Raw genomic sequence first — 24,850 nt, forward strand, 5'->3', positions numbered from 1 at the left:
GCGCCGCGGACACAATGCCCACATTGTTCCCCGCGAACATCCCATCCCTTTCGTTCCTTAAAAAAAAAAAGAAAAAAAATAAAAAACACTTCACCCCATTTGGCCTCTCCAAAGCTTCTAAAGGGGGTGGGGGGGGGGGGTTCCCAGGGCGAGGCCGGCTCCGGGGGGCGAGGGCGGGGGGGTCCGGAGGCGGCGCCTGCCGGGGCTGAAGTAGTGCGGGCGCGGCGCGGCGGGGCGCAGTGCCGGGGCCGGGGCTCGGGGGAGGCCGCCGCCCGCCCCCGCTGCCTCCGGGGAAGATGGCGAGGGAGGCCGAGCGGGGCGGCGAGAGGCCGGGGGGACCGCTGAGGGGGTTACTGGGGCTGCTGGTGCTGGTGGTGGTGGTGGTGGTGCCCTCCGCCGCCGCCAGCCCCGCGGCGTCCTTCCCCGGCGACGTGAACGGGCACAGCCTGCACCCGCCCTACTTCAACCTGGCCGAGGGCACCCGCATCTCCGCCACCGCCACCTGCGGGGAGGAGGCGGCGGCGGGAGCCGGCAGCCGCCGAGCCGTGGAGGATCTGTACTGCAAGCTGGTCGGGGGGCCGCTGGCCGGGGGGGACCCCAACCAGACCATCCAGGTAGGGCGGCGGGGGGGGGGGGAAGGCTCCTAGGCGGGTGGGGTGGCGGAGCTGCACCCCGGGACCCCCCCCCACCTCCTGGGGAGGGTCGGGGGGGGGGTCTAGAGGTGTCCGAGCCCCCCCCCCCTTTGTGCTCCCCTGGCCCTCGCTGCCTTGTCCCAGCCCTGCCACCCTGCTGTGGGCGCCGGAGGAGGGGGGGAGGTTGGGTGGGGGGCGCAGAGCCCCAGAACCCCCGCTGGTGGTTTCCCGTGTGGCTGGAGTTGATGCGGAGCCGGTGTTCCCCGGCTTGTTGGGGGGGGCTTGGGCACCCCAGGAGGGGGGTGAGGGGCAGGTTGGGGTGCCCCCAGGCATCCCCCTCCAGCCTGGCCCCAGTGCTGCAGCCGGGGTCCGTGGGAAGCCCCCCGGAGCAGCCAGGGCACGCAGCACACGTGCTCTGCTCTCCCGGGCTCCCCAGGAGTCCTGCACGTGAAGCGCGGTTTGCTGGGTTCCCGTGGCTTTATTTTTACAGGGGTTGGTTCTTTACGGCCCGTACGGCCCTGGGTGAGCCAGCCCCTGAAGTCCTCTGCCAGCCGGAGAACGGCTACGACATGCGTGATAATATTTAGCTTCGGGGGGCTTAACTCTGAAATTCCCCCTGTGTTCGGTGGGGCATTAGGATGAGCAGAGGGCAGAGCGAAGAGGGAGCGTTTTACGGGCGAGCATCAGGTGACTTAGCTCAGGGGTCCCATTTTAAGCAGCCCGGAGGGAGCTCGCAGCCAGGAATGCAGATGGTAAAAACTGCCGTGCAGTTTAACGGCCCCGGCCCTCTTAAAAAGAAGGAAGAAGAATTGTAAACAGGCTTGTAAAACGCTAGGTTTAGCTGCGGGAGCGCCGGACCTGCTGCCCCCCTCGGGGCAGCCTGAGCAGGGAAAAGCAACTCTGCCTCGAAATGCGCTTGCAGCACGAAGCCCTCGGCAGAGCCGGCAGCTGCTGCCCACCAGCGCGTGCCGCTTGTTGCTTGCGGGGTTCCCGGTGCTGCCAGGTCACCTGTTGCAGCGGAGCAATGGGATTGTCTGGTTTGAATGCAGCAGGGATGAAGAGCAAGGGAGAAGCGTCAGCTTCTGGGACAGAGCCTTTCTTGGCCCTTCCTCGGGGTTGGCTTTGTTGTAAGATGAGCTCCTGAAGCATTTTTCTCATTCTGGCCGCATTCTCCTGAGTCAGTGCCGTACGAGGAATTTTCTGGCTTTTGTGTTTACGACGTGGAATTTTGCCCCGTTTGTCATAGAAATTGTTGAGGATGTTACTGGAGGGCAGAAAGCTGATAGAGTTTCCTCTGAGCGTTGCCACTTTTTAAAGGGATCTGTTCCACATTGCTGCACTGTAAAACAGTGCGACTCGAGCAAGCTTTGCTTTAAGTAGCAGTACTGGGGGAGACCCCTGGGAGCTCTCTGAAGTCACTGTGCCTACAGTGATGCACGTTAGTTTTCACGTAGAAAAAAGTAAGGAAAAGTAAAGAATTAACTGCTACTATGTGCAGTTACAACTGTGAATAACCTGCCAAGCAGAAGTAGGAGGATAAAGCTGCTTAGAAAAGCTGGCAGGTGTGGGTCTGCGTTTATCGCTCTCCTGTCCACCTGTGTGCTGGCCCCACTGCTAGCCTAGCAGCACGCGCTGTGCTACGGCTGTTCTCAAAAATAAACCACGCGGGCTGTGCCAGCCTTGGGGCAGCTGTAACTCATCCTCCAAGTTCAGCCCTTTCCCGGTACCGCAGGGTGTGCAAATCCTCCTGGCCTCCCCCAGCTGCCGTACGGGGCTCCTTGGCTGCAGATTTTACTGCAACCCCCTCCTGTCCCCTGCACAGCTCTGGTACAGGATCCTTTGATCTGAGCACCGCTTCCAAGGCCAGCGGTGCGGTCTTTGGTTGGTCCGAAAGCTTTAGAAAAACCCTTTTGTAGCGGCTCCTTCCCGTGACCACAGGCAGCACCTGAAAGGGAGGGGAGGAAGCAGGAGGCTCGGAGCAGAGGTCAGAGTTCCCAATTCATCCCCTTTAGGGGTTTTGGCACCACCCGGTGACTAAAGCAAAGGGGGGGGGGTGGGAGGGAAGTGTTCAATTTAGGCAGACTGCAGTGACAATAACGAACTCCACACACACGTCCTCGGTATTTACGTGTCCCACCAGAGTGCCTTCCCTTACCCATTCACCTGCTCTGTGCTGTGGTGTAAAGGGGCTTTTCATTGGGAATCCTGAAAGAATGCCTCTTGGGACCCTCCAAGGGATTTCCTCCTGCTGTGGCGGTGAAGGGAAGTTTGCTTGGTGGAAGACCTCGGGAAAGCATTATACAGCCATCCAGTCAGTGAGTTCAGTCACTTCTGTTTTCTGCCTGTTTCCATTGGATATCGTGGTAGACTTTTAGGAAAGGGAATTCATGCACTTTAAAACATGATATTGTTAAAATGGCGATAATCATTGAGCTTGCTAAGATAATGCTGCCCTAAAGACACTTGCAGTGTTTTTGGCACAGCTTGTGGGAAGGCTCTAAACCTTTTCAAGGAGTTTCCTTTGCTTTATTGAGGGCTCTTTGGCAGAAGACAGCATTTCTGACCGCGGGAGGCTTTTCAGCCTGTAAGGATGTGAGGCGAGGCGATGCTGAGGTGCGCTGAAAGGGACTCGCATGAAGGTTTGCTTCCCTCCTTCCCCTCGCTAATCAGCGGGGGCAGGCCCACCTTAACGAGAAGTGCCTTTGAGCCATCTGTTGGAGCTGAGACAAAAGGGAGATTACAGGTTTATTTTTCTGATCGGGCTTTACCGAAGATGCCTGTAAGCTGTCTGTCTCCCCAGGCAGGGGCAGAGGCACAGCGGGGTGCTCAGGTTCCCCATCCCACCCAGCTGCCCGGGGGCTATTCCGGAGCCGTGCCAAAGCCAGCAGGGGCTGCGCGCTGCAAGGCAGGGCTGCAGATGATTGCTTGATTTCAGGAGATTAGCAGTACAACAATAAGGGAAGTTACTGGCATTAATTGAGGCAATTACCGTAGACTTTAAAAACGTGCAACAAACCGTACTGATTTCGTATCACCGCCTCTCTCGCTTTCATTTGAAACCTGCCCTCGCCTAAGCCCTGCTGCCACAAAGCGCTCCTTTGCGTGTTGCGTCGCACCTGAGCAGCGTTGATGCTTGTGGGAGGTCTTGTCCAGGTGTAACAGAGGAGGGCTGAGTCTGTGTGATACCTGAATGTTGTGGCATTCTCTCTTGCTGTCCTGTGCTCATCAATGACCAGGGTTTCTTTGTCCCGTGCCGTGTCACAGTGCACGGCGGGGAGAGCCGGCCCAGCGCGGGGTCGCCGTGGGTTGGTTGGGTGGCTGCAGCGGGCCGGCTGGTGCTGTACGCCTCTCTCCTGTGGTTACGTGTGTGAAGGTACTGAGCTTTGGGGGCTTAACTGCAGCTGAAACGGAGTAATTCTGAGGGCGAGCTGCTGCAGCCTGCAGAAGACAGCTGGTGAGACAAGACCTGCCGAGCTCTGGGTGAGCAGCTGGTTGGTCTGGGAGGACAGCCCCGCTAAGGGCTCGTGGCACACCTCCTTGCCTCGTCTGCAATACTACTTTTTGCTCCCCGTTTCCAGCCCCGCTTACCTCACCCCAAACTGCCCGGGCTGGGTCACGCTCCCTGCGGTTTTCCGATAAATTAGATGAGGAGAGCAGAGGTTGGGTCATGGCAAGGCCAGATAAACCAGGACAAAGCCATCTGCTTTCCCCGAGGCGAGCCGTGCCAGCGGGGTGCCGGGCTAGGCTTTATGCTTAGGGGGAACTTCAGAGCTCCTATTGATGTGAGCAGGAGCAGGCCTTGCAGGTCTCTGGAAGCTGCTCACCATTATAATAACAGATCTCCTCCTTATCTCCCTCCCTTGCAGTTTGCTCTGATAGCGGCCGTTTTGTGTTCTCGAAGCTGCCTTGCATCTTCCCTGCATTGCTGAAGTTCTTTCTGTGGCATACCCTGGCGATATCCACGCCTCTCCTGCTCTGGTAACCTGCTGGCTCCCCTTACCCAGTGGCTCACAGCTGCTTTTTAATTAAAAATCCTCCTCTGATGTCAGAGCTTCCCTTTTCCCATAGAGACCTGGCGTGCTGCACAGGAGCACGAGTCACTTTAAAGCACAAATAACTGGAAACGATTCTCACCAGATCTAGGTCCAGCTCTAATGAAACAGCTAACGAGCAACTGGTGCATGGGGGGGCTGTGATACTTTTAACAGCAAGCTTAGCTCAGCTGTTGACGTGTTACCAGCCCACTGGCAGCTAACACATGCAGGCTGCTCAGCGGTGCCGAGGGATAACATCAGCATTACAAATGTATAGCAGCTGAGCCTAATTTTTAGTCCCCTCTTATTAGGCTTGAATTGGCTGCCACCCGTCAACGCGAACATTTGGTTCGAAACGGTTTTTGCATCTGTAGCAAGAATTTGAAGTCTGAAAGCACTTTGTTTTTTGTTGTTTATCCCCATTTTGTAACCTTTCCTCGCTTCTCCCCCCCGTCTCGGTGTGCATCGTGCAGAAGTTTCCACACAACCTGTTGCACCGGTTCCCCTTGAGGTTTGTGCTCAGGAGTGGGTCAGTTTTATCTGGTCTGCTCGCCCTCCTTGCTCGGTGCGCGTTCCAACGGGACATGTCCTGACCTCTCCGCGCAGCAGGAGCTCCCTGCCTGGCATCAGGGTGGTTTCAGCTGCCCTGTTCTTTGTCCTGGTGCTTACCCATCTGCTGTTTTCACCTTCCTGGAGGAGTTAATTAAAAGGTGTGCTTGTCTGGCACAGTTTGCATTGCATAATTGCCTGCAAATAACATGGCTGTGGGGGAGAATGCAGGGAATTCTCAGTTTCCTTTGCATCGCAATTCTCCCGAAGTTTGGGGCATCTGGAAAATCTCTGGGGTGGCTGTGCCTTGCCTCAGCCCTCCTAGGGGTGCACAGGGAGTAAGCAGGAAGGAGACTGCCTGTCTTGAAATCGTGTACCTGGTGTAATATTAAAGCTGGCTGCAGCTGGGACAGGCAAGGGCAGCTTGTTTGCCTGGGAATAACTGCACCTTTTAAAGGCAAATTGCCTGCAACAGTGTTCCCCTTCAGGCTCTGTGGCAGCAAGTCGAGTGACAGAACAGAGGCTCCACAAAACAAGTTCCTTGCTAATTTCAGGGCTGCTTGCAGGTTTCCTTGAGAGTGGGTCAGATTCATTTGTGCCTTAAATAGGAAAGAAAGAGTTGCCCTTAACAGCTCAGGTCTCTGTCTGATCCTGCTCAGGAGGTGCTGTTAAAGTTGCAGAGCTGTTTTTTTCTGGCAGCGTGTCCAGGGAGCTGACAGAGACGCTTGCACCACAAAAGCAAGACAGAAAAGACTTCATGAGAGTGATTGCAATGAGGTCCCTGGCCAAGTGACAGCAGGGGCTGTCCCTTTCGGGCCTTGCATGGAAGCATCACCAGCAAAAGGGACTTGGCTGCTACACCATTAAGCTTGAAAACGTAGCTGAAAGGACTATACTTGTGAAATGAATGGGTTGACAAGAAACAGATTGCAGAGTTGGACAGAAGAACTGGCAGCCTGGGTCCGTAGGGATGTCTGAATGGTCCAGGTCAGGATCTCTGGGTATTGACAGGGCTGTGAGTGGCAGCCTCGGCAGAGGAGCCGTGGGCTGGTGGCCCTGGAGCTCGGGCTGCCGCTGCGTGCGGTGGGCTCAACCTCCCGCTGCCTGCTCTGCAGCTGGCAACCGCTTCCTTGTATTGGGTCCCTCGGCCAATGCACGGTGAAATCTACCTGAATATGCACGGTGAAAAATACCTGAAATATGGAAGGGGTACTTCTTAGAGCAGTCCAGAATTTACATTGGGTCAATGTGGGTTTTCACAGCTTTTTCTTGTTCCTTTTTCAGTCCCTGCTCTAAATGGGTGCAGAAAAAAAAAGTTTATTTATTGATTCACACCATCAAGCTTGCATTCTTTATTTTCTGAAGTGTTCTGGTACCTGCCTGCTTTGAGTTGTGTTTTCCTGGCTACAGTTAAATGCTGTCTTGGTGCTTTCCAACAGGGCCAGTACTGTGACATCTGCTCCTCGGCGAACAGCAACAAGGCGCACCCCATAACGAACGCCATCGATGGGACAGAGCGCTGGTGGCAGAGCCCCCCGCTCTCCCGGGGGCTGGAGTTCAACCAGGTCAACGTCACTCTGGACCTTGGACAGGTAACTCAAGTCCTGCTTGGTTATGTTGGAGGCTGTGCTGGCGAGGACCTGTCCTTCTGGGCTTCTAAAGTCCTTTAGCGGCCTTTGCTGGGAGGGTGAGATGAGACCTCCTCATTTAATGACGTTTTCTGTTAAAACTTGGAAGGGAAAAACTTCATCTGTCTGTTCGTAGTATTAACTGCCATCTGTGCTATTTGCTGTTACTGTTTAGCTCTTTCCTAAAAGTTGGGTCATGAAAATCTCCCATGCCACACAGCTGCCATTCCCCTAAAGGGGGAGTACCTGGCTCCTGAAGGGGTGCGATTTTTGGAACACAAAAATACAGCCCTGAGGAATTTAAGGTTGTGCTGTAAAACTTTAACTGGTGTATTTAAAGCTCTTTGAAGACGGTTAGCCCGTGCTGAAGATCTTCCTGTAAAAGACAGAGAATGACAATGGATTCTCGGTCTCTAATGTTGGCAAGTCAAAGGGAATTAACATTGTAATAGCGATGACTGCCAGCCCACACCGCCTCCTCTGCTGCTCCTATTCAGCCTCAGACCCATTCCTCTGGCAGCAGGCTGTTCTCTCAGACCCTCCTCGGCTTAGGGAAAGCAGCAGGAAAGATGTCCCATCTGAAGCTGCAGGAAGAGGAAAGTGGTGTAAACCAGAGGCCTGAGGGGCTGCAGGACGTGGCTCTGCTTCCTGATAAGAGACCGTTGCTCTGGCTGATGGATGGGGAACTGCTGTGTCCTCGGTGCAGGAGGGGTGTGGGATGCCCCTTCCTTTGTGGTGCTGTGCTGCCTCGTCTCTGCCCCCAGCACCTCCGTTTGGGGGATGATACGGGGGGAGGCGGACTCAAAGTCCCCAGGGTTGTCTCTGATCTGCTCCCTGCTGTGCCACAGCACCTGCTCCGAGCCTCTCAGCACCCTCCCGGATCTGTTCTCTCCCATGCATGCCAACCACCCAGAGCTGTGCTATACGCAGCACCACCAAAATGTCCCCGACTGCCCGGGGCACAGCGTGCGTCGCACAGTGCTGTGTGGGCAAAGCCTTCTCGGGCTGCACACAGTGTGCTGGTCCCGTCAGCCAACGTAGGTGGCATCTGCTGTCTCTCAGAAACCTCCCTGCTGGCAGGGCTGTGCTGGTGGGAGGATTGCTTGCAGCCTCCCATGTGGCTTTCTGGTTGCTCGCCGCTCTCAAGAAAGGGATTCTCAAAGACCAACTTCCCTGGAGAGCTTCTCCTCCTCCTTGTCACTCACTGTCAATTTTCTGCCTTCAGGCCACAGCTAATCCAGCCATGCCAGCCACTTGCAAGCTGCTGATTTTGGCTCATCTGTGGGTTTGCAGCCTTTAGAGCTGCGCTGGTGGGAGTCAGAGCCTGGAAAATTTTGGGGGGGGTGCACTTCTGCTGAAACTGAGCTGCTGTAAGCTTACCTTGGCTCCCAAGCCCCCTGTATTTGCTCACTGTACCCTGAGGGGCAGGATTGCACCATTGCTCCTGCAGGGTTGGTGGCACGGCTTGCATGGTGCTGGTCGTGGTTTGTCTCATCCGGTGGGGAGTTCCTCTGGGCTTACAGATTGCTCAGCATCCCTCCTGCTTCTGTAAAGTAAGTGCTTGCCCAGCTCGTTGGAACGGGAGCACAAACTGAAGTATCAGCCCATTTTTAGTGGCTTCCTCTTAATACGTGCCCTTATTGTATGTAATTGCTTTAATAATCGGTTATGCTCCTGGTGAGAGTCAGTTCTTTGCTTTTCCCTCCTTTGTTTTGGTGGGTCAGACAATAGAAACAAGACGAAACGTTACGAAATCGCTAATTTCCTCCTTTTGAAGTTGAGGCTGGTTGAAAGGGAGGAGGATAAAGAGGATTTTTCGGGACCCAGTGGGGTCTGCAGGGTGAGTGCTGGAGCGGGCTGGTGGACCTGGCAGCCAGGCTCTGCAAATTCCTTGGATACCTGTGAAAGATGCAAGTAACGCCCTCAGAGGCATGTCTGAGTGCAGGGCTCTTTTTTTTTTTTGGCTGCCTAACAAGGCCTCTCCTTGCTCCACGTGACCCTCTAGGGAGCTCTCGGATCAATTAAGATTTAATTTAGGATACTGATGGCCACGAACAGCTTTTGTCCTTCTGGGGAATTGCTGGTGCCCAGCGTGCTGATGGCAGAGTCCTTCAGCAGGGGCTGGCACAGGAGGCTGTGGTGTCAACCTCATCCCATCGCTGTGGTGCTTCCCTGCTGTCGTCGTCCCTCCTGAGCCATAACTGCTTAATTACCAGCTGGAATTGAGTTTCTCCAGCAGTTGGCAAAGCTGTGGCAATGGGGAGAGGGGCAGTTAATGAAGAAGCCTGTTGGTCTTTGCTCTTGCTGCCCAGGAGTTTGCTCTCCTCACAGGGATGTTAAAATCCTATGGGAAGGAGAGAGGGAGGGATGTAATTCACAGCCAGCAGATAAGATTTTCTTTTGAAAACAACCAAAAACCAGCAAAAAACACTCAGGCTGGCCTCCCAGCTGGCAGGAGTATATTAAATACTTGCATCATGTCATCTTAGTGCCAGCAGTGGCCTAATCTTAACAGCTTCATCGGCAAGGGAGATCAGAGCTCCTGCCCTGGCACGGGAAGAGATTGTGGCCGCTGATCTGCTGGGGGCTGGATCTGAGCTGCTCCTGCTGCCGCGTCTGTGCCTGCCTTCCTGGGAAGGGGAGCTTTGTCTTTAAAGAGTTGGTAGGGTGAAAAGCCGGGAGAGGAGTAAAAGTCACCGAGGGTTCCCTTGTAAGACCTGAATTTGGGAGGCAGAAATAAGGCAAGCAGCTCCAAGGAGGGAAGTCGAATGGATTTTAGGAGCTGTTGGGGCAGGGAGCATGAATAGGCTTTTTTTTTTTTTTCCTTTTAATCCTGACTTTATGCTTAAAACTTTATTATGCCTAGGATGAGTGATTGGGTGACTGCATGGCTTTGCCTGCTGCGTCCCACAGCTCTGTGGCACCACGACGGAGCACGGGGCTGGCTTCAGGGGGTGGAAGGACTGCGGGGTGCCGCGCGCCGGGGGGACACCATTGTGCATTGTGCTGTGCTCACCGAGCAGAGGGACGAGAGGCCGTGACTCACCGTCACTGGAAACCGTCCCCTGTGATCTCGCTGTGATTAAGCGCCACAGTGGGTGGAAGGGAGGAAAGGGTGTGATGGACTTCTTTTTTTTTTAACTTTTTTTCCCCAAGTAGGTCACTTGAGTCAGAGCTGACAAAACTCAGGAGGTTTAAAGAACCATGAATGGCTGGCTCCCTGCCAGGGCCTGACATCTTCCTTGCGTGAAGGTGAACCCAGGCCAGCCCTTCCCAGAGATGTTTGTGGATAGCTGGTGCTTTATGATAAACTCCGGGGAGAGGAACGCTCGTCGTCATGCGAGAGCGGGAGCTTCGTGCCAGCGCTTGCCCGGGGTTAATTGCTGCGGTGGGAAGGTGGCTGGGCAGCGGCCCCAGCTCCCTCCGGCCCCGGGACGCTGGAGAACAGCAGAGTTTTGATTTACACCGCTAAAGGTATTTAATTCTCATTTCAGCAGGAACAGGCTTTATGGCTGAAAGCCCCCACCGAAGGGGTGAGCCAGGTCTGGCAGAGCAGCGGCTGCACAGGGGCTGCGCAGCCTCCCCTCCGCCCTGGTCACCAGCACGAAACACCCGCGTCCCCTCACCTCTGTCACTGAGCAGAGAGATCTGGACTGCTAACCGCTTAAAATCTAGTTCCCTTTAGAGTATTTGAAACCAAACAAGAAGTCGCAGTCGTTGGTAACTTAGGAAGATGGATAGGAAATGAGGAGGACTGAGGGGAGCTCCTGGGCCAGCGTGATGGTGCCTTCTGCAGTCTAAGGGCCATGTCTAGGCGAGGGAACAGGCTGAGAGCTTACTGGGTGCCTTGAGAAGTCTCCTTTTTGAGTTTCGTATTACAGTGGGACCTGCCAAAGCTAGCATTTTTTTCTGGCCGCTGTCGGGCTGGTTACCTTACGCGTGCCAGGCTCCTTGAGCTCCGAAGCCGAGGTGTCGCTTGGCACAGGGCAGGCTGGGCGCTTCAGCCCTCGGCCAGCGGGCTGCTGTTCTGTCAGCACGAGAAGTGCCTCAGAAGGAGGTGTGTGTTTTTTTTTTTTCCTGTGGTGGATTTCCAGGGCATAAGCCTACTTCCTCTCCCTCTTGCACTGCGAACTTGGCCCCCGGGGACCTGCTCTGCGCAGAAGTTAGCCGTGCAGGATGCTTTCGGGCTCTGGGTATGAGGCCTGGCTTGCAGGAGCAAGTCGGTCCCTCTCGTGTGAGCGGTTTTCTTGGTAATGAATATAAAGTTCTGGGCTGGGTTCAGTGGGTGGAAATGCTGCCTGGCCTAACGCTAAAGGAGCGCTGTTGGGCATAGTACAGCAGGGCATGGTACCTCGTGCCTCACAGCACTCTGAAATCTTCTTACGCTTGTTTCTAGCCTCCTGTTTGTTTTCACGGAGTTGAAATAGTAATGGGAGCTGCTGGCAGAGGTCTTCAGGAAGCCTCTTTGAAAGGCAGCTGGAAGGAAAGCCTTGCAGGCCGACGGGCTGAGCTTGCCTCCCTGCTCCCAGCAAAAGCCTTCAGCACACGTGAATCTGATGTTTATTCCCTGGCATAGTTAATTAAAATATCCTTCTTAGTGAGAGAACTTATGAAATCCCAGGAAGAGAGCTCATGGTTACTGTGGAATGGAGCTTTTCTAGCGGCTGCTTACCCCAGGACTGGGGTGCGATAGGGGTTATGGTCATCTGAGAAAGAATTTTCAACTAAAAACTTCTCACCTTCTTCCTTTTGCACCCTTGTTTCAGTTGCTGTGAGATCTCTTACTTGCCTCTGGACGATATCACTGCTGCCAACGTTTTCCCCCAAGGCATCCCGTTCATTCTCACTGTACACAGGGGGAGACTTGCGATGGGTCTCTCTTCCTTTACTTCCCTTCGGTGGAGATGTCTTCTGCATCCTTTCTGTACACATGTTTATAGCAAATGCACAGCTTCCATTTGCCTCGGGGCCACACGGTGCTTTAGCTGCCTGGCACACGTTTCTCACAGAGCGTTCCAAAAACATGTGAAGATTTCAGGACTTCTCTACAAAGTCTTTAGTGTTTGGTTTTTTTTTTCCAAAATCTTTTCCTGTAAGGACTTCTAGTTCTTCATTGTGCTGGGGTGCCACTGTGGGAAAGGGGTAGGAGGCACGGCGACATTTATTGGGAGGTTTTGCACCTTAAGTAAAGGACTGGGGCGTAAAATCTCTAACAAAGACGTTCTTTCTCCAAATTGTTTTCTGGCTCTTGGAGCAAAAGCAGTATTAAAAATAAAGCATGCTAAGCAGGCTGAGCAGAAATCCTTTTTGCTTTCACCAGCTGAGGCGACAGTCTCCTCTCCTATGTAGAATCCTCTACAATCTACAATTACCTAAAATCCTCCAAAAGCAGATCAAGATCTCTGTTCACTTACAGGCTTCAAAATTCTAGTTCCCCGGCGTGAAATGGCTTGTGGTGCCCCTTTTGCTTATGGATCCTAGTCAGTGCTGTTGTGTTTTACCGTGACCGTCTAGTGGAAGCAGGGTGCCTGTTTGTGATGCTTCCCTGGGAAAAGCTGGAAAGGTGCGGGTGTGAGAGCACGCGGTGCTGAGAGCTGGCGCTGAGCCCAGCTGTGTGGGTCTTCTCTCCCAATATATTTTCCCCTTTATTGTTTGAAATAGCTTTGCTTGTGAAATCTGTTCTGTTTCTTTCAAACTTGCAGTTCCCCTGACCCAGACCAGGAGCCTTTTTTTTTTTTCCTCCTGATGAGGGGGGAATTTTCTTTCTTTTTTTTTTTTTGCCTTTGCTTGGCCCTTCTCGACCTCTCTGTGCTTTCTGCCGGCTCCCCCAGGATTCCTGGCTCTAGCGGCTGCGCAGGAGCCGCTCAGGTGAGCGGGAAGGGAACGCTCAGTTGTTAATCAGGTGGGGATCTGTCTGCTCCAGCAGCGAGAGCAAACCCATCCCCTTCCTTCCAAGCAGCCATGCTAAATCAGTTACCAAGTTCTTTGGTATCCAGAGCAGCCAAGGCTGATCCTTTTTTCTGCTTTGTTACTGCTAGTGCTGGTTGCTGTAAGAGAGAAGACACGCAGAACACCACTTGAGGTAAATCATGGGTGACGTGAATTTTAATTCTACGTTATGTTTACTTGTGTCATGAACCAGTACTGCTTACAATCAGTTTTCCAGGCCTGCAGTGAGTAGGTGGCATTGCACTTGCAGCATTTGATTCCCAAAAGACCTGCCGTGCCTGGCAGCTATGCCAGGCTATGAGCACTGAGAATCGAAGACTCCTGATGGAGGAGGAGGAGGCTCTGAGCAGATCACTCATCATCGTGGCACCTTTTGTGATTTCCACGGAGGTTATTTCTGACTGTCCTTTGCATCTTGCACAAATGACCCTTGTGCTTCAACTGCTTAATCTCCCCAGAGGCTCTGCTTGCTCTGCCTGGACCTGAACCAGCTAAGGAGAATTCAGGTGTTAAAATTCAGCCTCAGCCTTCCCCCTAGGACAGCTCTGGGTAACAACTGATGAAAAGATAATTGCTCCGCTTCTAAAAAATGCATGCAAGATTTCCAGGGTAATTTCTCCCTGGGTATTACTGCTTATTTTTAATTTCGCTGTGATGAGAAATGAGGAGGCTGACGGTGAGGTTTCCTGCAGCGGAGCTCTCCCTCCCTGCCAGGCTGCCCGGTCCTGCTCCGCTCCCTGGGATTCTTCAAAGATTAGGAGAAAGCCTTGAGGCGAGCGCGAGCCGGGGAGAGGTCAGGCAAGCTGGGAGCTGGCGTATGGGAGGCTTTGGTTTGTAATGAATAGCTGGAAGGCAAGCCTTGTAATTTCTTGCTGTTCTCCTGGAAAGTGTCTGCTTGGCTGGGCTGGTAAACAAGAGTGTGCCTTGAATCGGGTGTGAATGTGTGCAGATACACGTGCTGCGGGGGTCGGCTTTGTCTGACCCCTTTGCGGCTGCTCCAGGCAAGTTAAAACAGACCAGACCCAGCTAGTCGGGCCTCTGCTTTACTGGAGGGTTATGTTTTCCTGCTGCAGACAGATGTGGCAGGCAGTGTTTGTAAAGGTCGGCGTACCCAGGGGAAGCAGAGAGGGTCGCAGCCCTGACACGGAGCGTGCTGGTGTCTGCGACCCAGAAATGGGCTGGGAAACGCGTTCTTCCTGAGGCATTGCACAGTGGGTTCAGTTCTCGGTGCTTGTCCAGATCAGGATGAGAAGCCTCTCAAGTGGGCAATTCCTGCTTCCCAAGGCGGGTTTCTGGAGCCATTCCTGCCTGCCACAGCCCTGTCCTGGCTTAGATCCACAGGGCTGGCAAGGAAAATGCTAAAATGCACCTCTCATCATCTGCCTAGTCAGCTTCTCTGCTCTTTCAAGCCTATTTTGCCTGCCTCACCCCCCACCTTTCTTTCTCTGCTTTGCCACGCCTGGCTCAGCCCCGCTTTCATCTCTGCCTCATCCTTTTATTACAGTCGTAAACGTGGGCCTCTGGGCTGTGCCCAGCCTTGATCCTCGGCCCTTTCCTGTTTTCGGGACTCGGGGCTCCTCAAATTCCAGACCTCCCCTCCTGCGTGGGGTGCCAAGCAGCGCAGTCAATGGTGCGTTGCCTCCTGCTTGACAGGACAAAAAGGAGGACGGTCGGAAGGCACGAGGTGGGAGGCACGTGCCTGGCGCGATGGCACACAAGAGCCTTTCAAATGGCTTAGGAGCAGCCTGAGGGCCTGTGGCAGCTGACAAGGGAGATGTGGCCTGTTCACACAGACCTGGGACACGGCTCCTGCTTCTAGAGGCGTGCCGAGGAGCTGGTCAAAGAGGAGAGGGTGGAACAGGGATCGGTGACAGGGGAGGGGCAGGGAGGAGGACGAGGCTCGAAGGTGGCCCGTGGATGGCTGCGGGAGGTGAGGGCAGCATGGTGGCTCGGGGCTTCCTTGGGTGAGGTCACCAGAGTCAGACAAGGGCAGGAGGAATGACTTTGTGCTCCACAGAAGGGCTTGCCAAGTGTGACTATAAAAAGGCCTTTGTTAACATGAGGTCACCGCTAATGGAAGGTGGGTCGGGATCGTGCCAGCTCCTGTTTGTGCAGCGCAGGAAGCAACGGTGCTGGCTTCCTCTGAGCGCTCGGCTTGCCCCACGTACCTTGGAAAGGGAGCCACCGGATACAGGGAGAGCAGAGGTGGGGCTGGTAGCGTAGGTTGGGGACTTGGCGTCCTCTTCCTCTCTGTCCTCTTCTTGGAGACCTCAGAGCTCCTGGAGGAAAGTGCTAGGATGGTAGTCTGACTGTCTTGTCCTTCCCTCCGTTGAATTGCAAGGGCTAGAGGAAACATTGGCTTGGGGGAAAATGTTCATGAGACGCTTGAGTCTCCTGGATGTGGTGGGAAGCTCCGCACCTCTTGTTCCCAGCCACATCTACCTGGAGAAGCTGTGGCCCTGCCAGCAGGGTTAAATTAGCCAAGCCCTGGTTGCAGAGCTGTTTGTCAGTGGTGAGTGGTATACCAGGTTACCCAGAGCTTAGAATAAGGTGCCTTTATCCTGAAAGAGCTGCGTTACCATCAAGGGCTTTTACATCATGCCTTGTTTCTGCTGAAAACCGTGTCTTTGGGGCAGACCTGCTGGCAAAGCTTGCCCGTGTAACTGTTCTAGCTCGTGCCCTGCGCCTGAAAATAAATCATGCATCTGCTGCTCGGCATTCTGAGGGCTTTCGGTGGTCGTTTGCGTAACCCGTGCAGGGACAAGCAAACAGCCGAACCCCGAGAGCTGCCCCAGTTTTTCACACATGCATTTAGTTGCTCTTTCTTGTTTCACTCTTTGCCTGCTTTGATAAAGAGCACCGCTGAGCCCTCGCACACGCAAACCCTCAGCTGAGCTCTGCTTATGGGTTCCTGAGAGCTCTCGTCACTGTGGATCGGAGCGCGCCCTGTGCCCAAAACCCGGCTGGCGTGCTGCTGGAGGCAGCTCTGGGATACAGTCAAATGCAGATGATGCCAAGGCCTGATCGGAAGGGGAAAAGAATGGCTTTCTGGTATTTGCACACAGCTGCAAACAGTAAACAGACGTACAACTGCAAACAGATCCGTGCCACTGCCTTCATCGTGCGTTGTTCTGGCTGTTTGCTAAGGCTGCCGCTTAATCCTTCTTCAGTCCTCTGCAAAGTCTGCGTTCACCCAAATGCAGTGGGCACGAAGGTTTTGGCTGGAGTCCACAATGGGTTTTGTGTGTTCTGTTTTCTTTATTTACCAGCCGTTGCTTTCTGCCTTGGCATCGGCTCACACCAGGTCTCGGTAAATGGGCCCGTAAATACGAGGGCGCTCCTGGGGTTCGTGTGAGTACAAAACCTGCGCTCTCGTGAACTCTGTGCGTCCCGGCAGCGGTACGAACTGTCACACAACTGCTGTAGCTGCAGATCTCTGGTGTTAGCGGTGGCATTGGGAATGTTAATCCTGCTGCGACCCTGGTATGCGCTGCTGTTGGGTCAGCGAAGCTGGCTCTGAATGGCAGTGTCATGGTGGGAAACCTGCTGACAAACGCTAACGTGGTGCGTGGCTCGAACGCAGATTTTTAGAAGAATGAGCTTGCTTGCACGTGTCAGGTTTGGTATTGTTGAAATCTGCTAACCACTGAACAACAGCTTTAAACACAGCGCTGCCGGAGCTTGCAGGAACCACGCAGAAGAATCGCAAAAAAGCGACATTGCTGAAATGTCTGGAAGTTTGATTCAGTCGGGGCTCGGTGCAAGGGGATGTTTTCTCCGAGGCTTTATTAGCAAATCAGCATGGCCCGGTTAGGGACCCGGAGCTTTGGGGTGAAATCTGGCCCCTGCCAGACTTCCCCTTAGGAGGAATGCCGAGGGAGCTGCCGGAGCAGCGTGGTTTATGTCAGCGTGTCGGTGTTTTTGCCGTGCATGTGCAGAGGGACCCTGCCGGAGGAAGGTCCCTGTACGTGTGGGACCTGGAGCTGCTGCCTGAGGGTGGCAATAAAAGGGACCTTCCAAACCCGCTGCTTGGCCCTGGGAATGGGCAAGGTGGAAATAAGACAGGAAGGGAATGGTGTTTGTGTGCTTGTAGAGCTGGGTCAGAACCAGATGGAAACTGAGTGTCAGAAGTGGAGCATCCATATCCCCCTCCAGACCCATTCAGAAGGATTTAGCTGCGCTGCCCTTGGGCAGCAGTGAGCTCGGAGCTCCTCTGAGGTTCGTGTGAGTTCTTCTTCTTCAGCATTTGGCCATGTAAAATGAAATCCTTTCAGTGGCTTTGGTGGCATGCTGAGACCTCTCGCTTTGTGCCAATTTTTAGCTAATTCATCCTCTTCCCTTTCCTTCTCCTCCTTACCCTTCCCAAGCGTGCAGGTTTGTGACAGGATATCCACTTCATTCAAGAGAACGGGGGAAATATTTGCCTGTAGCGTGGCCAGTTGCCAAGCTTGCTTTGTTCTCCCGGTCTCTGAAAGGACAGGACAGCCCAAGGAAACGCTCGGAGCTGAAGCTGGCATGCAACTTGGAGCGAATTTGCTGTGGCTCTGCGGGTGAAATGTATGACACTGGAATTTTTTTTTTGATCCCATAAATGCAAGGAAAGAGAGAACCTGGGTGGGCTGTGGACAGGCTGGGTCTGAAATCCTCTTTGATGTGAAATTGCTGTGTCACAGCTATACAAGTTGTGCCTTCTTTATTTTTTTGGCAAATCAAGTGCTGACCTCGTGTCAGCTTGTGAATTCAGTTGTGTGGTTAAGTCGGCTGTCCCTGCGTCCTTCACCACGTTGTAGCTGGAGGCTCTCCTTGGTGCCACCGAAGCCCTGCTGTGACTGCAGAAAGCCTCTTGTAACAAATCCAGACCCGTAATGCTGGTGGCAAGGAAAGCAGTGAGTTGTCATGTCCGAGTTATAACCCCTCGGTGTGGGTAACTTCTCTTGCCCTTAACTCTTGAGGCCAAGAGAAGTCTCCTGGGCAAGCAGGGTGCCTGGCGTCGGGGCAGGCTGGTGCCTGGCTGCTGCCCTAACACCGTGCTCTGCCTGCATCTGCAGGACAGATGAGTTGGCTTCTGTTTGTCGCGGTACTTTGGGTGCCATTTATCTGTGTGCGTGCTGTGCTGTGGTGGGGTTGTTGCCTTGGGTCCCCCAAGAAGCCCTGGGAACTCCCCAGGCATCTCGTTCACTACTGCAACAGCTCTTGCTCGCTTCTTGAGCAAGTCTCGTCCAGTGCCTGAAGACCAAAATCCTATTTCTACCTTACGGAGGGGGACTTGGGTGTTCCTTTTTTCAGCCAATGACTTGGCCAAGGGCTTCCTGAATAAACTGAGCAAATCGGCAAGGCTTTGTTGTTACTGAAAAGGGTCTTACTGTACCTCTTACTGCATTTTTTTCTTTAATTTTTAGTATTACAGAGCCTAGAGTGTTTGCTCATGGAGCGGGTCCCAGATTTGTACGACTCCTTGCATGCCCTGAAGAGCCCATCCCAATGAGGCTGTGGTCCTGGCTTGTAAAACTGTGGGGTCTAAATAATCCTGCATCCTCTCTAAAGCAGAGACAAGTGTTCTTTTGTCTGGCTTTTCCGTTCCAGTTGTAAAGTGGTCCAGGAACTCCTAAGAAAATTGAAATTGTCTCGCCCAACGAATCTGGGTTGGTATTACTGTAACTTAAACAATGCATAAAACATACAGTCAGGACCATTTGTTTGCTCTGGATGGCAGGAATGTCCTCTTGAAAATGTGCTGTGCTTTGGCAAGTATGAATAGAGGGTTTTTCCACCCCCCTTTCCAGGTTTCTGAAGGCCAAAGTCTTGAAACAACTTAAAAAGGCTGCTAAAGCTGTGCTGATAAGATAGGCAGCAAATGTGCTTGAGTGCCTAACGTAGGAACAGAAACGTTTAAGCTGTTTGCTTTTCCCTTAACGGTGTGAAAAATGAGCGGGTCTCGTTGAGGAACCCCGGGGGATCGTGTGCTTCGAGTGAGGGCTGCACCGAGTTATTGCAACTGGTTTGTTCTGTCGCTGGGGCTGGCAGCTGAACTGCTTGCTTCACATTTACCGGGTGGGAAGCTGGAGCTGGTGTGGGCTCTGCAGAGCCCCTCTTATCCCAGAACCGTTTCCAGCAGTCTCTGTCTAACACTTTGAGCGTGGTGCAGAGAGGAGGTTGCATCTTGATGCTGCAAGTCAGTGGTGTTTGGAGGAGTCATTTTTTTTTTGTATCCAGTTAGTTCCTTGTTTTCTTCCCCCTCCGCTTGTTGTTAGCCTCGCTCAGCCAATAAGCCACGTTGTGCGGGACAATTCTGGTAGCAGGGCTTTGCAGAGGGTGGCTGTCGGAGCAGCGGGCTGGGAGCATTCAGGGAGCCTGGGTTCACAGCACCGTCAGCCCAAGCCGGGGGAGGAGGATGCTCGACAGCCTCTGCCGTGCACCAGCGCTCTCCTTCCCCCAGTCACCACCACCGCATTTGTGATCTGGGGCGCAGCTTAGGGTCACACGGGAGATTACGGGGCCTGGAGACCGCTCCCTAGAGGTGATCAGAATCACAAAGAAATAGCGAATCGCTTGTTATCTGTGGTGTGAGCAAAGTGCAGACGGAGCCTTCTGCACTGACACACACAGCCAGAATTGCAGCCCTGCCTGCACGTGCCGCTCGTCAAACCAGCCTCGATGCAGGTGCTGTGCCTGCCCAGCCAGAAACAGCTCCGCTCCCAGGCTGGGCGGATGGGTCCTGGCCACAGCCCTTGAGGCTTTGCTTGTCTTTTTGCTGCTTTTTCCCCCCAAAAGGCCCAAGTGGTTACCCCGGGTCGTGGGGCAGAGAGCAGGGTGCTCGTTTGTGCTGTGCCCCTCTTTCCACCGTGCTGGGCTGCCCAGACATCGCGAGCATCTGCACGGAGCCGCAACGGCAAGCATCAGTTAGACACATTTAATCCGGCAGGGGCACCATGAGGGTGATAATGCCAGTGCTTAAAAACTTGGTTTCAACATTTCAACCTTCCGGGTAAGTGGTGTGGTTACGTTGTGCCCCCACCCTGGACACGTGCCATCGCACACGTGCTCCCTTCTTTCACTGGTGGTCTTTCTTCCAGTGGTGCGTGCTTACACACCCAGAGCTCTTATCTCTACTCAATCGGAGCTTTCTTAAGCCCTTGTGTTCTCTGTAGCGCTCCCCTTATCTCTGTTCCTTTCCAGGGCTGGGCAGTGGGAGCAGGGAGGCAGGAGGGGCTGAGCAAGCAGTAAATGTGTGTTTGCCCTGCAGCGATGCCGCAGGCTGGCTGCGAAAGGCGAGACGGAGAGCGGTGGGAACACCTGCAGGACGGTTGGGTTTTTTCTGAATTGCTAGAATTTTACAAGAAATTCCTGGCTTTAGGGTTTGAGGAAGGAGGGTTTGGAGCGTGCTGCTGCAGCACAGAGCTGCAGTTCCTCGCGTGAAGGTCTGCTCGCGGAATGGGGCTGAAAACCGGCCCGAAGGTTGCTGTCAAGTGGCCGGCGGGCTTTGGCTCTGCTCTCTGTGCCCTGATCTCTGCCAACCATCAGAATGAGGATGCTGTGAAGGTGCTTGCAGTAGTCCCAGGCGGACTGGGGGGCCAGCAAGCATCCACACTTCTGAGGTCTGGGTGGTGGGACAGGGCTCTCCGGTCCTTTTGGTCAGTGGCTCCAGCCAGGCTGCGTCTCGGCAGCCCCATGGGCTGCATCCTGCCTCTTGGGCACAGCTCAGCACCGTTTGCAGGGCAGGCGTGCCTGGTCTCCTGCCCAGCTCACGAAATTACTGGTTCTGGTGAGAAGTGTTGCAGTTACTTCTGTGTTTCCTTTCCCTTTTCTCCTACAAGCATTCAGTGGTGGCTTTGCAGCGTGCGGTCACCTCCTGGCAGACCTCTGGCTTTGGGATCAGCTGCGGGTGCCTGGGCTGTCTATATGGTGTTGCCCTCTTGTGGTTGAACCTGAAGAAAAAACCTGTGGGTTTTATCGCTGCACCTCGCCGGGACACCCGAATTGTTTGATGGCAGGAGCTAGGGAGTGCAGAGCCGGAGCTCTGCTTCCCAAGAGGGTATGTTTTCTGCGTGGGGGGTTTATTATCCACAGCGACGGGCAGCGGCTCCACAACTGCAACGCTTTTACCTCGTTCTGTAGCCAGGGCCAAAGGTTTGGGGCATGGTGCTAAGAGCTGCGTCTTTGCCCACCCTTTGGGGGAAACCTGTGCATCTGTGGTTGCACCTGGACGAGGTACGCCTGCTGGGGTGCAAGCAGCTGCGTGGCCGTGCGTATCCCTGAATAACGTGCCAATAGCTGTCCAGCACTGTTGGTTTTGCGCAGTTTATAAGGCATCTGACCTTTCTTTTGCTGAGGCTTTCAACGAACCAATTTACAGTCCTGGGAGGGACCACCCAGTGCTTGCTTTCATGGCCGGCGGAGGGGGAAGGGAGGGAGCTCTTCAAAGAGCAGAGGAGGTGAAGTTACCACCGCGGGCCGTGTATTGATTTCATGAGCCGTGAGGCTCAGAGTCAGATGCCAGCCTGCTTTGCTCTGATCTCAGCAGAATGTGACCCCTGTCCCTCGGCGGCAGAGGCACGGAGGCGATTGCGTTTCTCCAGGCAGATCCCGTTTCTGGAGGCCGCCGGGGCGACGTACCCCGTGCCTGGGAGCGGTGCGGGGAGGCATCGCAGGGGAGACGTGGGCTACACCTGGCGGACACACCACGAGCACAGACCCCCACACCAGCTTTGGAGGCTGGTGCCAGACAGGGTGGGTTGCTTGTAGCTGCCCTGTTTGCATGAACGGCTTCGCCCCCCCTCCTTTGAAGATGACGACTCTCTTTGAGAGCGGGAGATCAAGACTCGGTTCTCGGCTGAGTTGAAAGAGGCTGTTTACAAATGTTTACCCTGGAAAATATTTATAAACCTACCCCTGGGAGCAGGGCTGTACAGCACAGTGGCCTCCCTGGGACCGCAGAGCACCGCTATCTATTGCTCGTGAGCTGAGCCCATGCAGGATGGGCTGCGTCCTGCTGAGGGCTGCTGCTTGCTCTCCAGGAGCCGCTTATTGTCCCCCCGGTGTTTATGTCGCTGTTGTGCACAGCTCTGCACTAAACACTACATCACGCTCACAAGTCCCCTGCCTCTAGAAGAGCTGTGAGTGTCAGGCGAAGAACAGAAGTGCAATGGCTGCTGCTCCTTGCAGCTGCTGTAGAAGTGTTTCGGGTTGTTCACACCAGGTCATTAAAAACTCCTTGTTAATCTCGTGGGGGCGTAACGTGCTGCAGCGCTGCTCCTGCTTCTTCCAGAATAACGGCCTCGTGCCCTTCGTTCCTGCCCTGTGAGCGAGATGCTGTCGGTCAGCAGCAGTGCCGGGGGGCACACACCTCCCTGTGTGCGGCCGGGAGCTGCCCATCCCTCTGACCTCACCCACACGGAGGCGAGCTGCTGGGGACAGCGAGGACACACAGCGGCTCTCGGAGGCACGCCGGGGTTGTAACCCCGTGCTCACGCCGTATCCACAACCCCTACTCGAATCGCCGTCTGTTTTGCTTGTGTTGAAGCACAGTAAATCCCCCGCTCCACCCCAGCGGTGCCATTTTCTGGGCAGGGAGCAGGGAACGGGCGCTTGGGTTTCCGTGCTGGCGGGGTGGACCTGCTGCCACCTGCACCACAGCAAGGAGGGGACACGGGGTGGCTGCCGCGCGGGCTGGGGCGCTGTCTTTGGTGCCAGTGGTGGAAAGGCTTTGGGGGTTATTTTACCCACGTCCCGACGTCCGCATCTCACGTCAGCAGCGAGCCCCAGCGCGGTTTGCTGTTCCTGTCCCGTGTGTCTCAATGTCCCTCGGGCTGGGACGGGGCCGGGGGGACAGGATGCGAGCGCGTTCGTGGCGTAGCTGCCTGGGGTCGGGTTGCTGAAAGGGAGAGGGGGTAACAGGTGCACTGCTGGGAGCACGGCCGGGCTCAGCACCACGCGGGGACGGATAGAAACTGCCCGGGTTTGAAACTAGGTCAGGAGCACGGCCTGAAACACACCGCTCCTCCGGCCCGGGGCAGTTCAGTCCAACGGTGCCTGGCTGCTGGGGCTCGTGCGTGCCTCAGAGGCCAGAAATTCGGTGTTGCTTGAGGCTGTCTGAGCAGAAGTGCTCGCAGGAGCGATGTTGTTTGCAGTTGGCCTGTTCCTTGAGTGCTGGTACGTTTCTGACCGCGATAGCTGGAGATGTTTTGAGAGCATCAGTCCTCAAGCAAAGTGAAGCCACTGCATTTGCACTGGGCTTTCTGCAGCCAGGTTACCTGCTCGGCAGTCCTGGGGCAGGTCGGAGAAAAGCAAGGCTCTGTGGCAAGCAGAGCAAAGCAGCTGCAGATGTCTGAGCCACGGGAGCCACCGGGGCTCAAGACCAGAGCGACCGCACGTGTCTGCAGCGTGCTTCTTCTTAACGCGTTGTTTATTTGATGTCCTGTTTGTTCTGGCGCAGCCTGGTCGCCTGCTGAGATAGATAACTGAACGCTGGAGCACAGCGTGAGCTAACTTCTCTCCTTGCAGCTGCCGGGAGCAGCAGCCCTTCTCCCCGTGCCTGTTCGGTGGCAGCCAGGGAGCTGCCCAGGGAAGGGGAGGCTCGCCGCCCATCCCCACGGCAGGGGAGATGGCACAGCTCCTTCTGGACCTGCCTTTGGGGTCTGGGGTCGCCAAGAGACTGGGACAAAGTCTTTAAACTTCTCTTGTCCTGCAGCTACAGGAGACAGAGCACATAGGATGGGGCACGGGAAGGCTTTTGGCTGGATCACACCTTCCCTCTTCCCTTCTAGCTGCGGCTGGGTCCATGGAGAGGTCTGCAGTGCTTCTGGCAGCCTCTGCTGCACGGCCAGGGGGCTGCGGCCGTGCTGGGGACAGGCAGCAGCTGCCCCCCAGGGACTGCCTGCCGTCCTACCACGGAGCGAGCCCTTAATTTCCTGTTATTAGTTACAATAACACTGCGCATATTTAGAAAACAACCCCCCGTTAGTCCTCCCTCCGAAAGAATTCGAACCTGTCATGAAATTCGGAGGAGAAACGTTTTCCCAGACAGCCCATCTGTGGCAGGACCCTGCTGCTGCTGCCAGCTGCTGCTGCTGGGAAAAGCAGGCGCTGCGTCCACCGGGGGAGCGTTCCTGGGGGCGCGGGGCTCAGCACCCAGCCCCCGGGACCCTGTAAGTGCCTCCGGCAGGGGCAGGTTTGGGCAGCCCGACACCAGCTGAAGTCACCACACTTCGGACGCGATGCAGGGCACGGATCTGTAGCGAACACAGCCCCACTCCCTCCCACCTCCGCTCAGCGCCGCTGCCCTGTGACGTGTGGTCAGCGACTGCCTCCAGCCCCTGGGATGTGCTGAAGGAGCAGAGAGGGGTGTGTAATGGGGAGGAAAGTGCTAAGGGTTCCCTGGGCTTTGCAAGGGTTGGTGTGAGCACAAGCCAGAGCAGTGTTTTGCGTGCACGTCCTGCTCAGTGTCACCTCTGCTCTGTTTGTTCTGACCTGGGCTGGAGGGGCTGGGCCCAGGGACAGCTCGAAGCAGCGCCCGGAGCGCGTCGGTTGCTGAGATGTGGGGAAGGGATTAAAGAATTCCCTGATATTTCAGTGGCTGATCGAAACCACACTGAAAATCTCTGCCAGGGGGAGTTGCTGGATTTCATTAAATACAAGCAACCTCTTTTCATCCCGCTGCAGTCAAGCTGCCAGGCGCAGTCAGAAAATATCAGAAACTATCAATAGCGTGGTTGATATCACACTCGTGATTTGATCTTATCAGCTCCTGCCTGTGAATTGTGACCGAGTTTAATTGACTCTTTCCCCGAGTTGGTTTGGGAGGGTTCCTCTTCCCCAGCAAATGAGTTTTCCAGCTGCTTACTTTAAAGGGAAAAAAAATAGTTAGGGATTTTCTTTGGCTACCTCTCCAGCTTCCAGCTGTTAAGTACTGGAAATGTGTTCTTCATTATGTCCGAGAGAGAAATGTTTCTTTCTTCCGATTGGGGTGGCAATAAATAATTCAAAACATAATGTGCTGTAGACAAGTGGGTTAGTATCATTTGTTTTCTGCACAGCAGTGTGCTGCAGGCTGCACCGGCCG

At 54.7% G+C, this 24,850-nt stretch overlaps 1 protein-coding gene across 4 annotated transcripts in view; it reads left to right on the forward strand.

Annotated features, from left to right (window-relative positions):
- Positions 1-234: 234 nt before the first annotated feature.
- Positions 235-24,850, forward strand: part of LAMA5 (laminin subunit alpha 5) — a 91,236-nt gene continuing 66,620 nt past the window's right edge. For all 4 annotated transcript variants that reach the window (XM_080558032.1, XM_080558033.1, XM_080558034.1 and 1 more), the window contains exons 1-2: positions 235-614; positions 6,655-6,807. In XM_080558032.1, the coding sequence (XP_080414158.1) occupies positions 297-614; positions 6,655-6,807 (471 nt within the window). In that variant the 5' untranslated portion in view covers positions 235-296. The remainder of the gene's footprint in view (positions 615-6,654; positions 6,808-24,850) is intronic.

The sequence above is a fragment of the Anser brachyrhynchus genome (assembly GCF_964034855.1).
Source record: "Anser brachyrhynchus genome assembly, chromosome: 16".
Taxonomy (NCBI): domain Eukaryota; kingdom Metazoa; phylum Chordata; class Aves; order Anseriformes; family Anatidae; genus Anser; species Anser brachyrhynchus.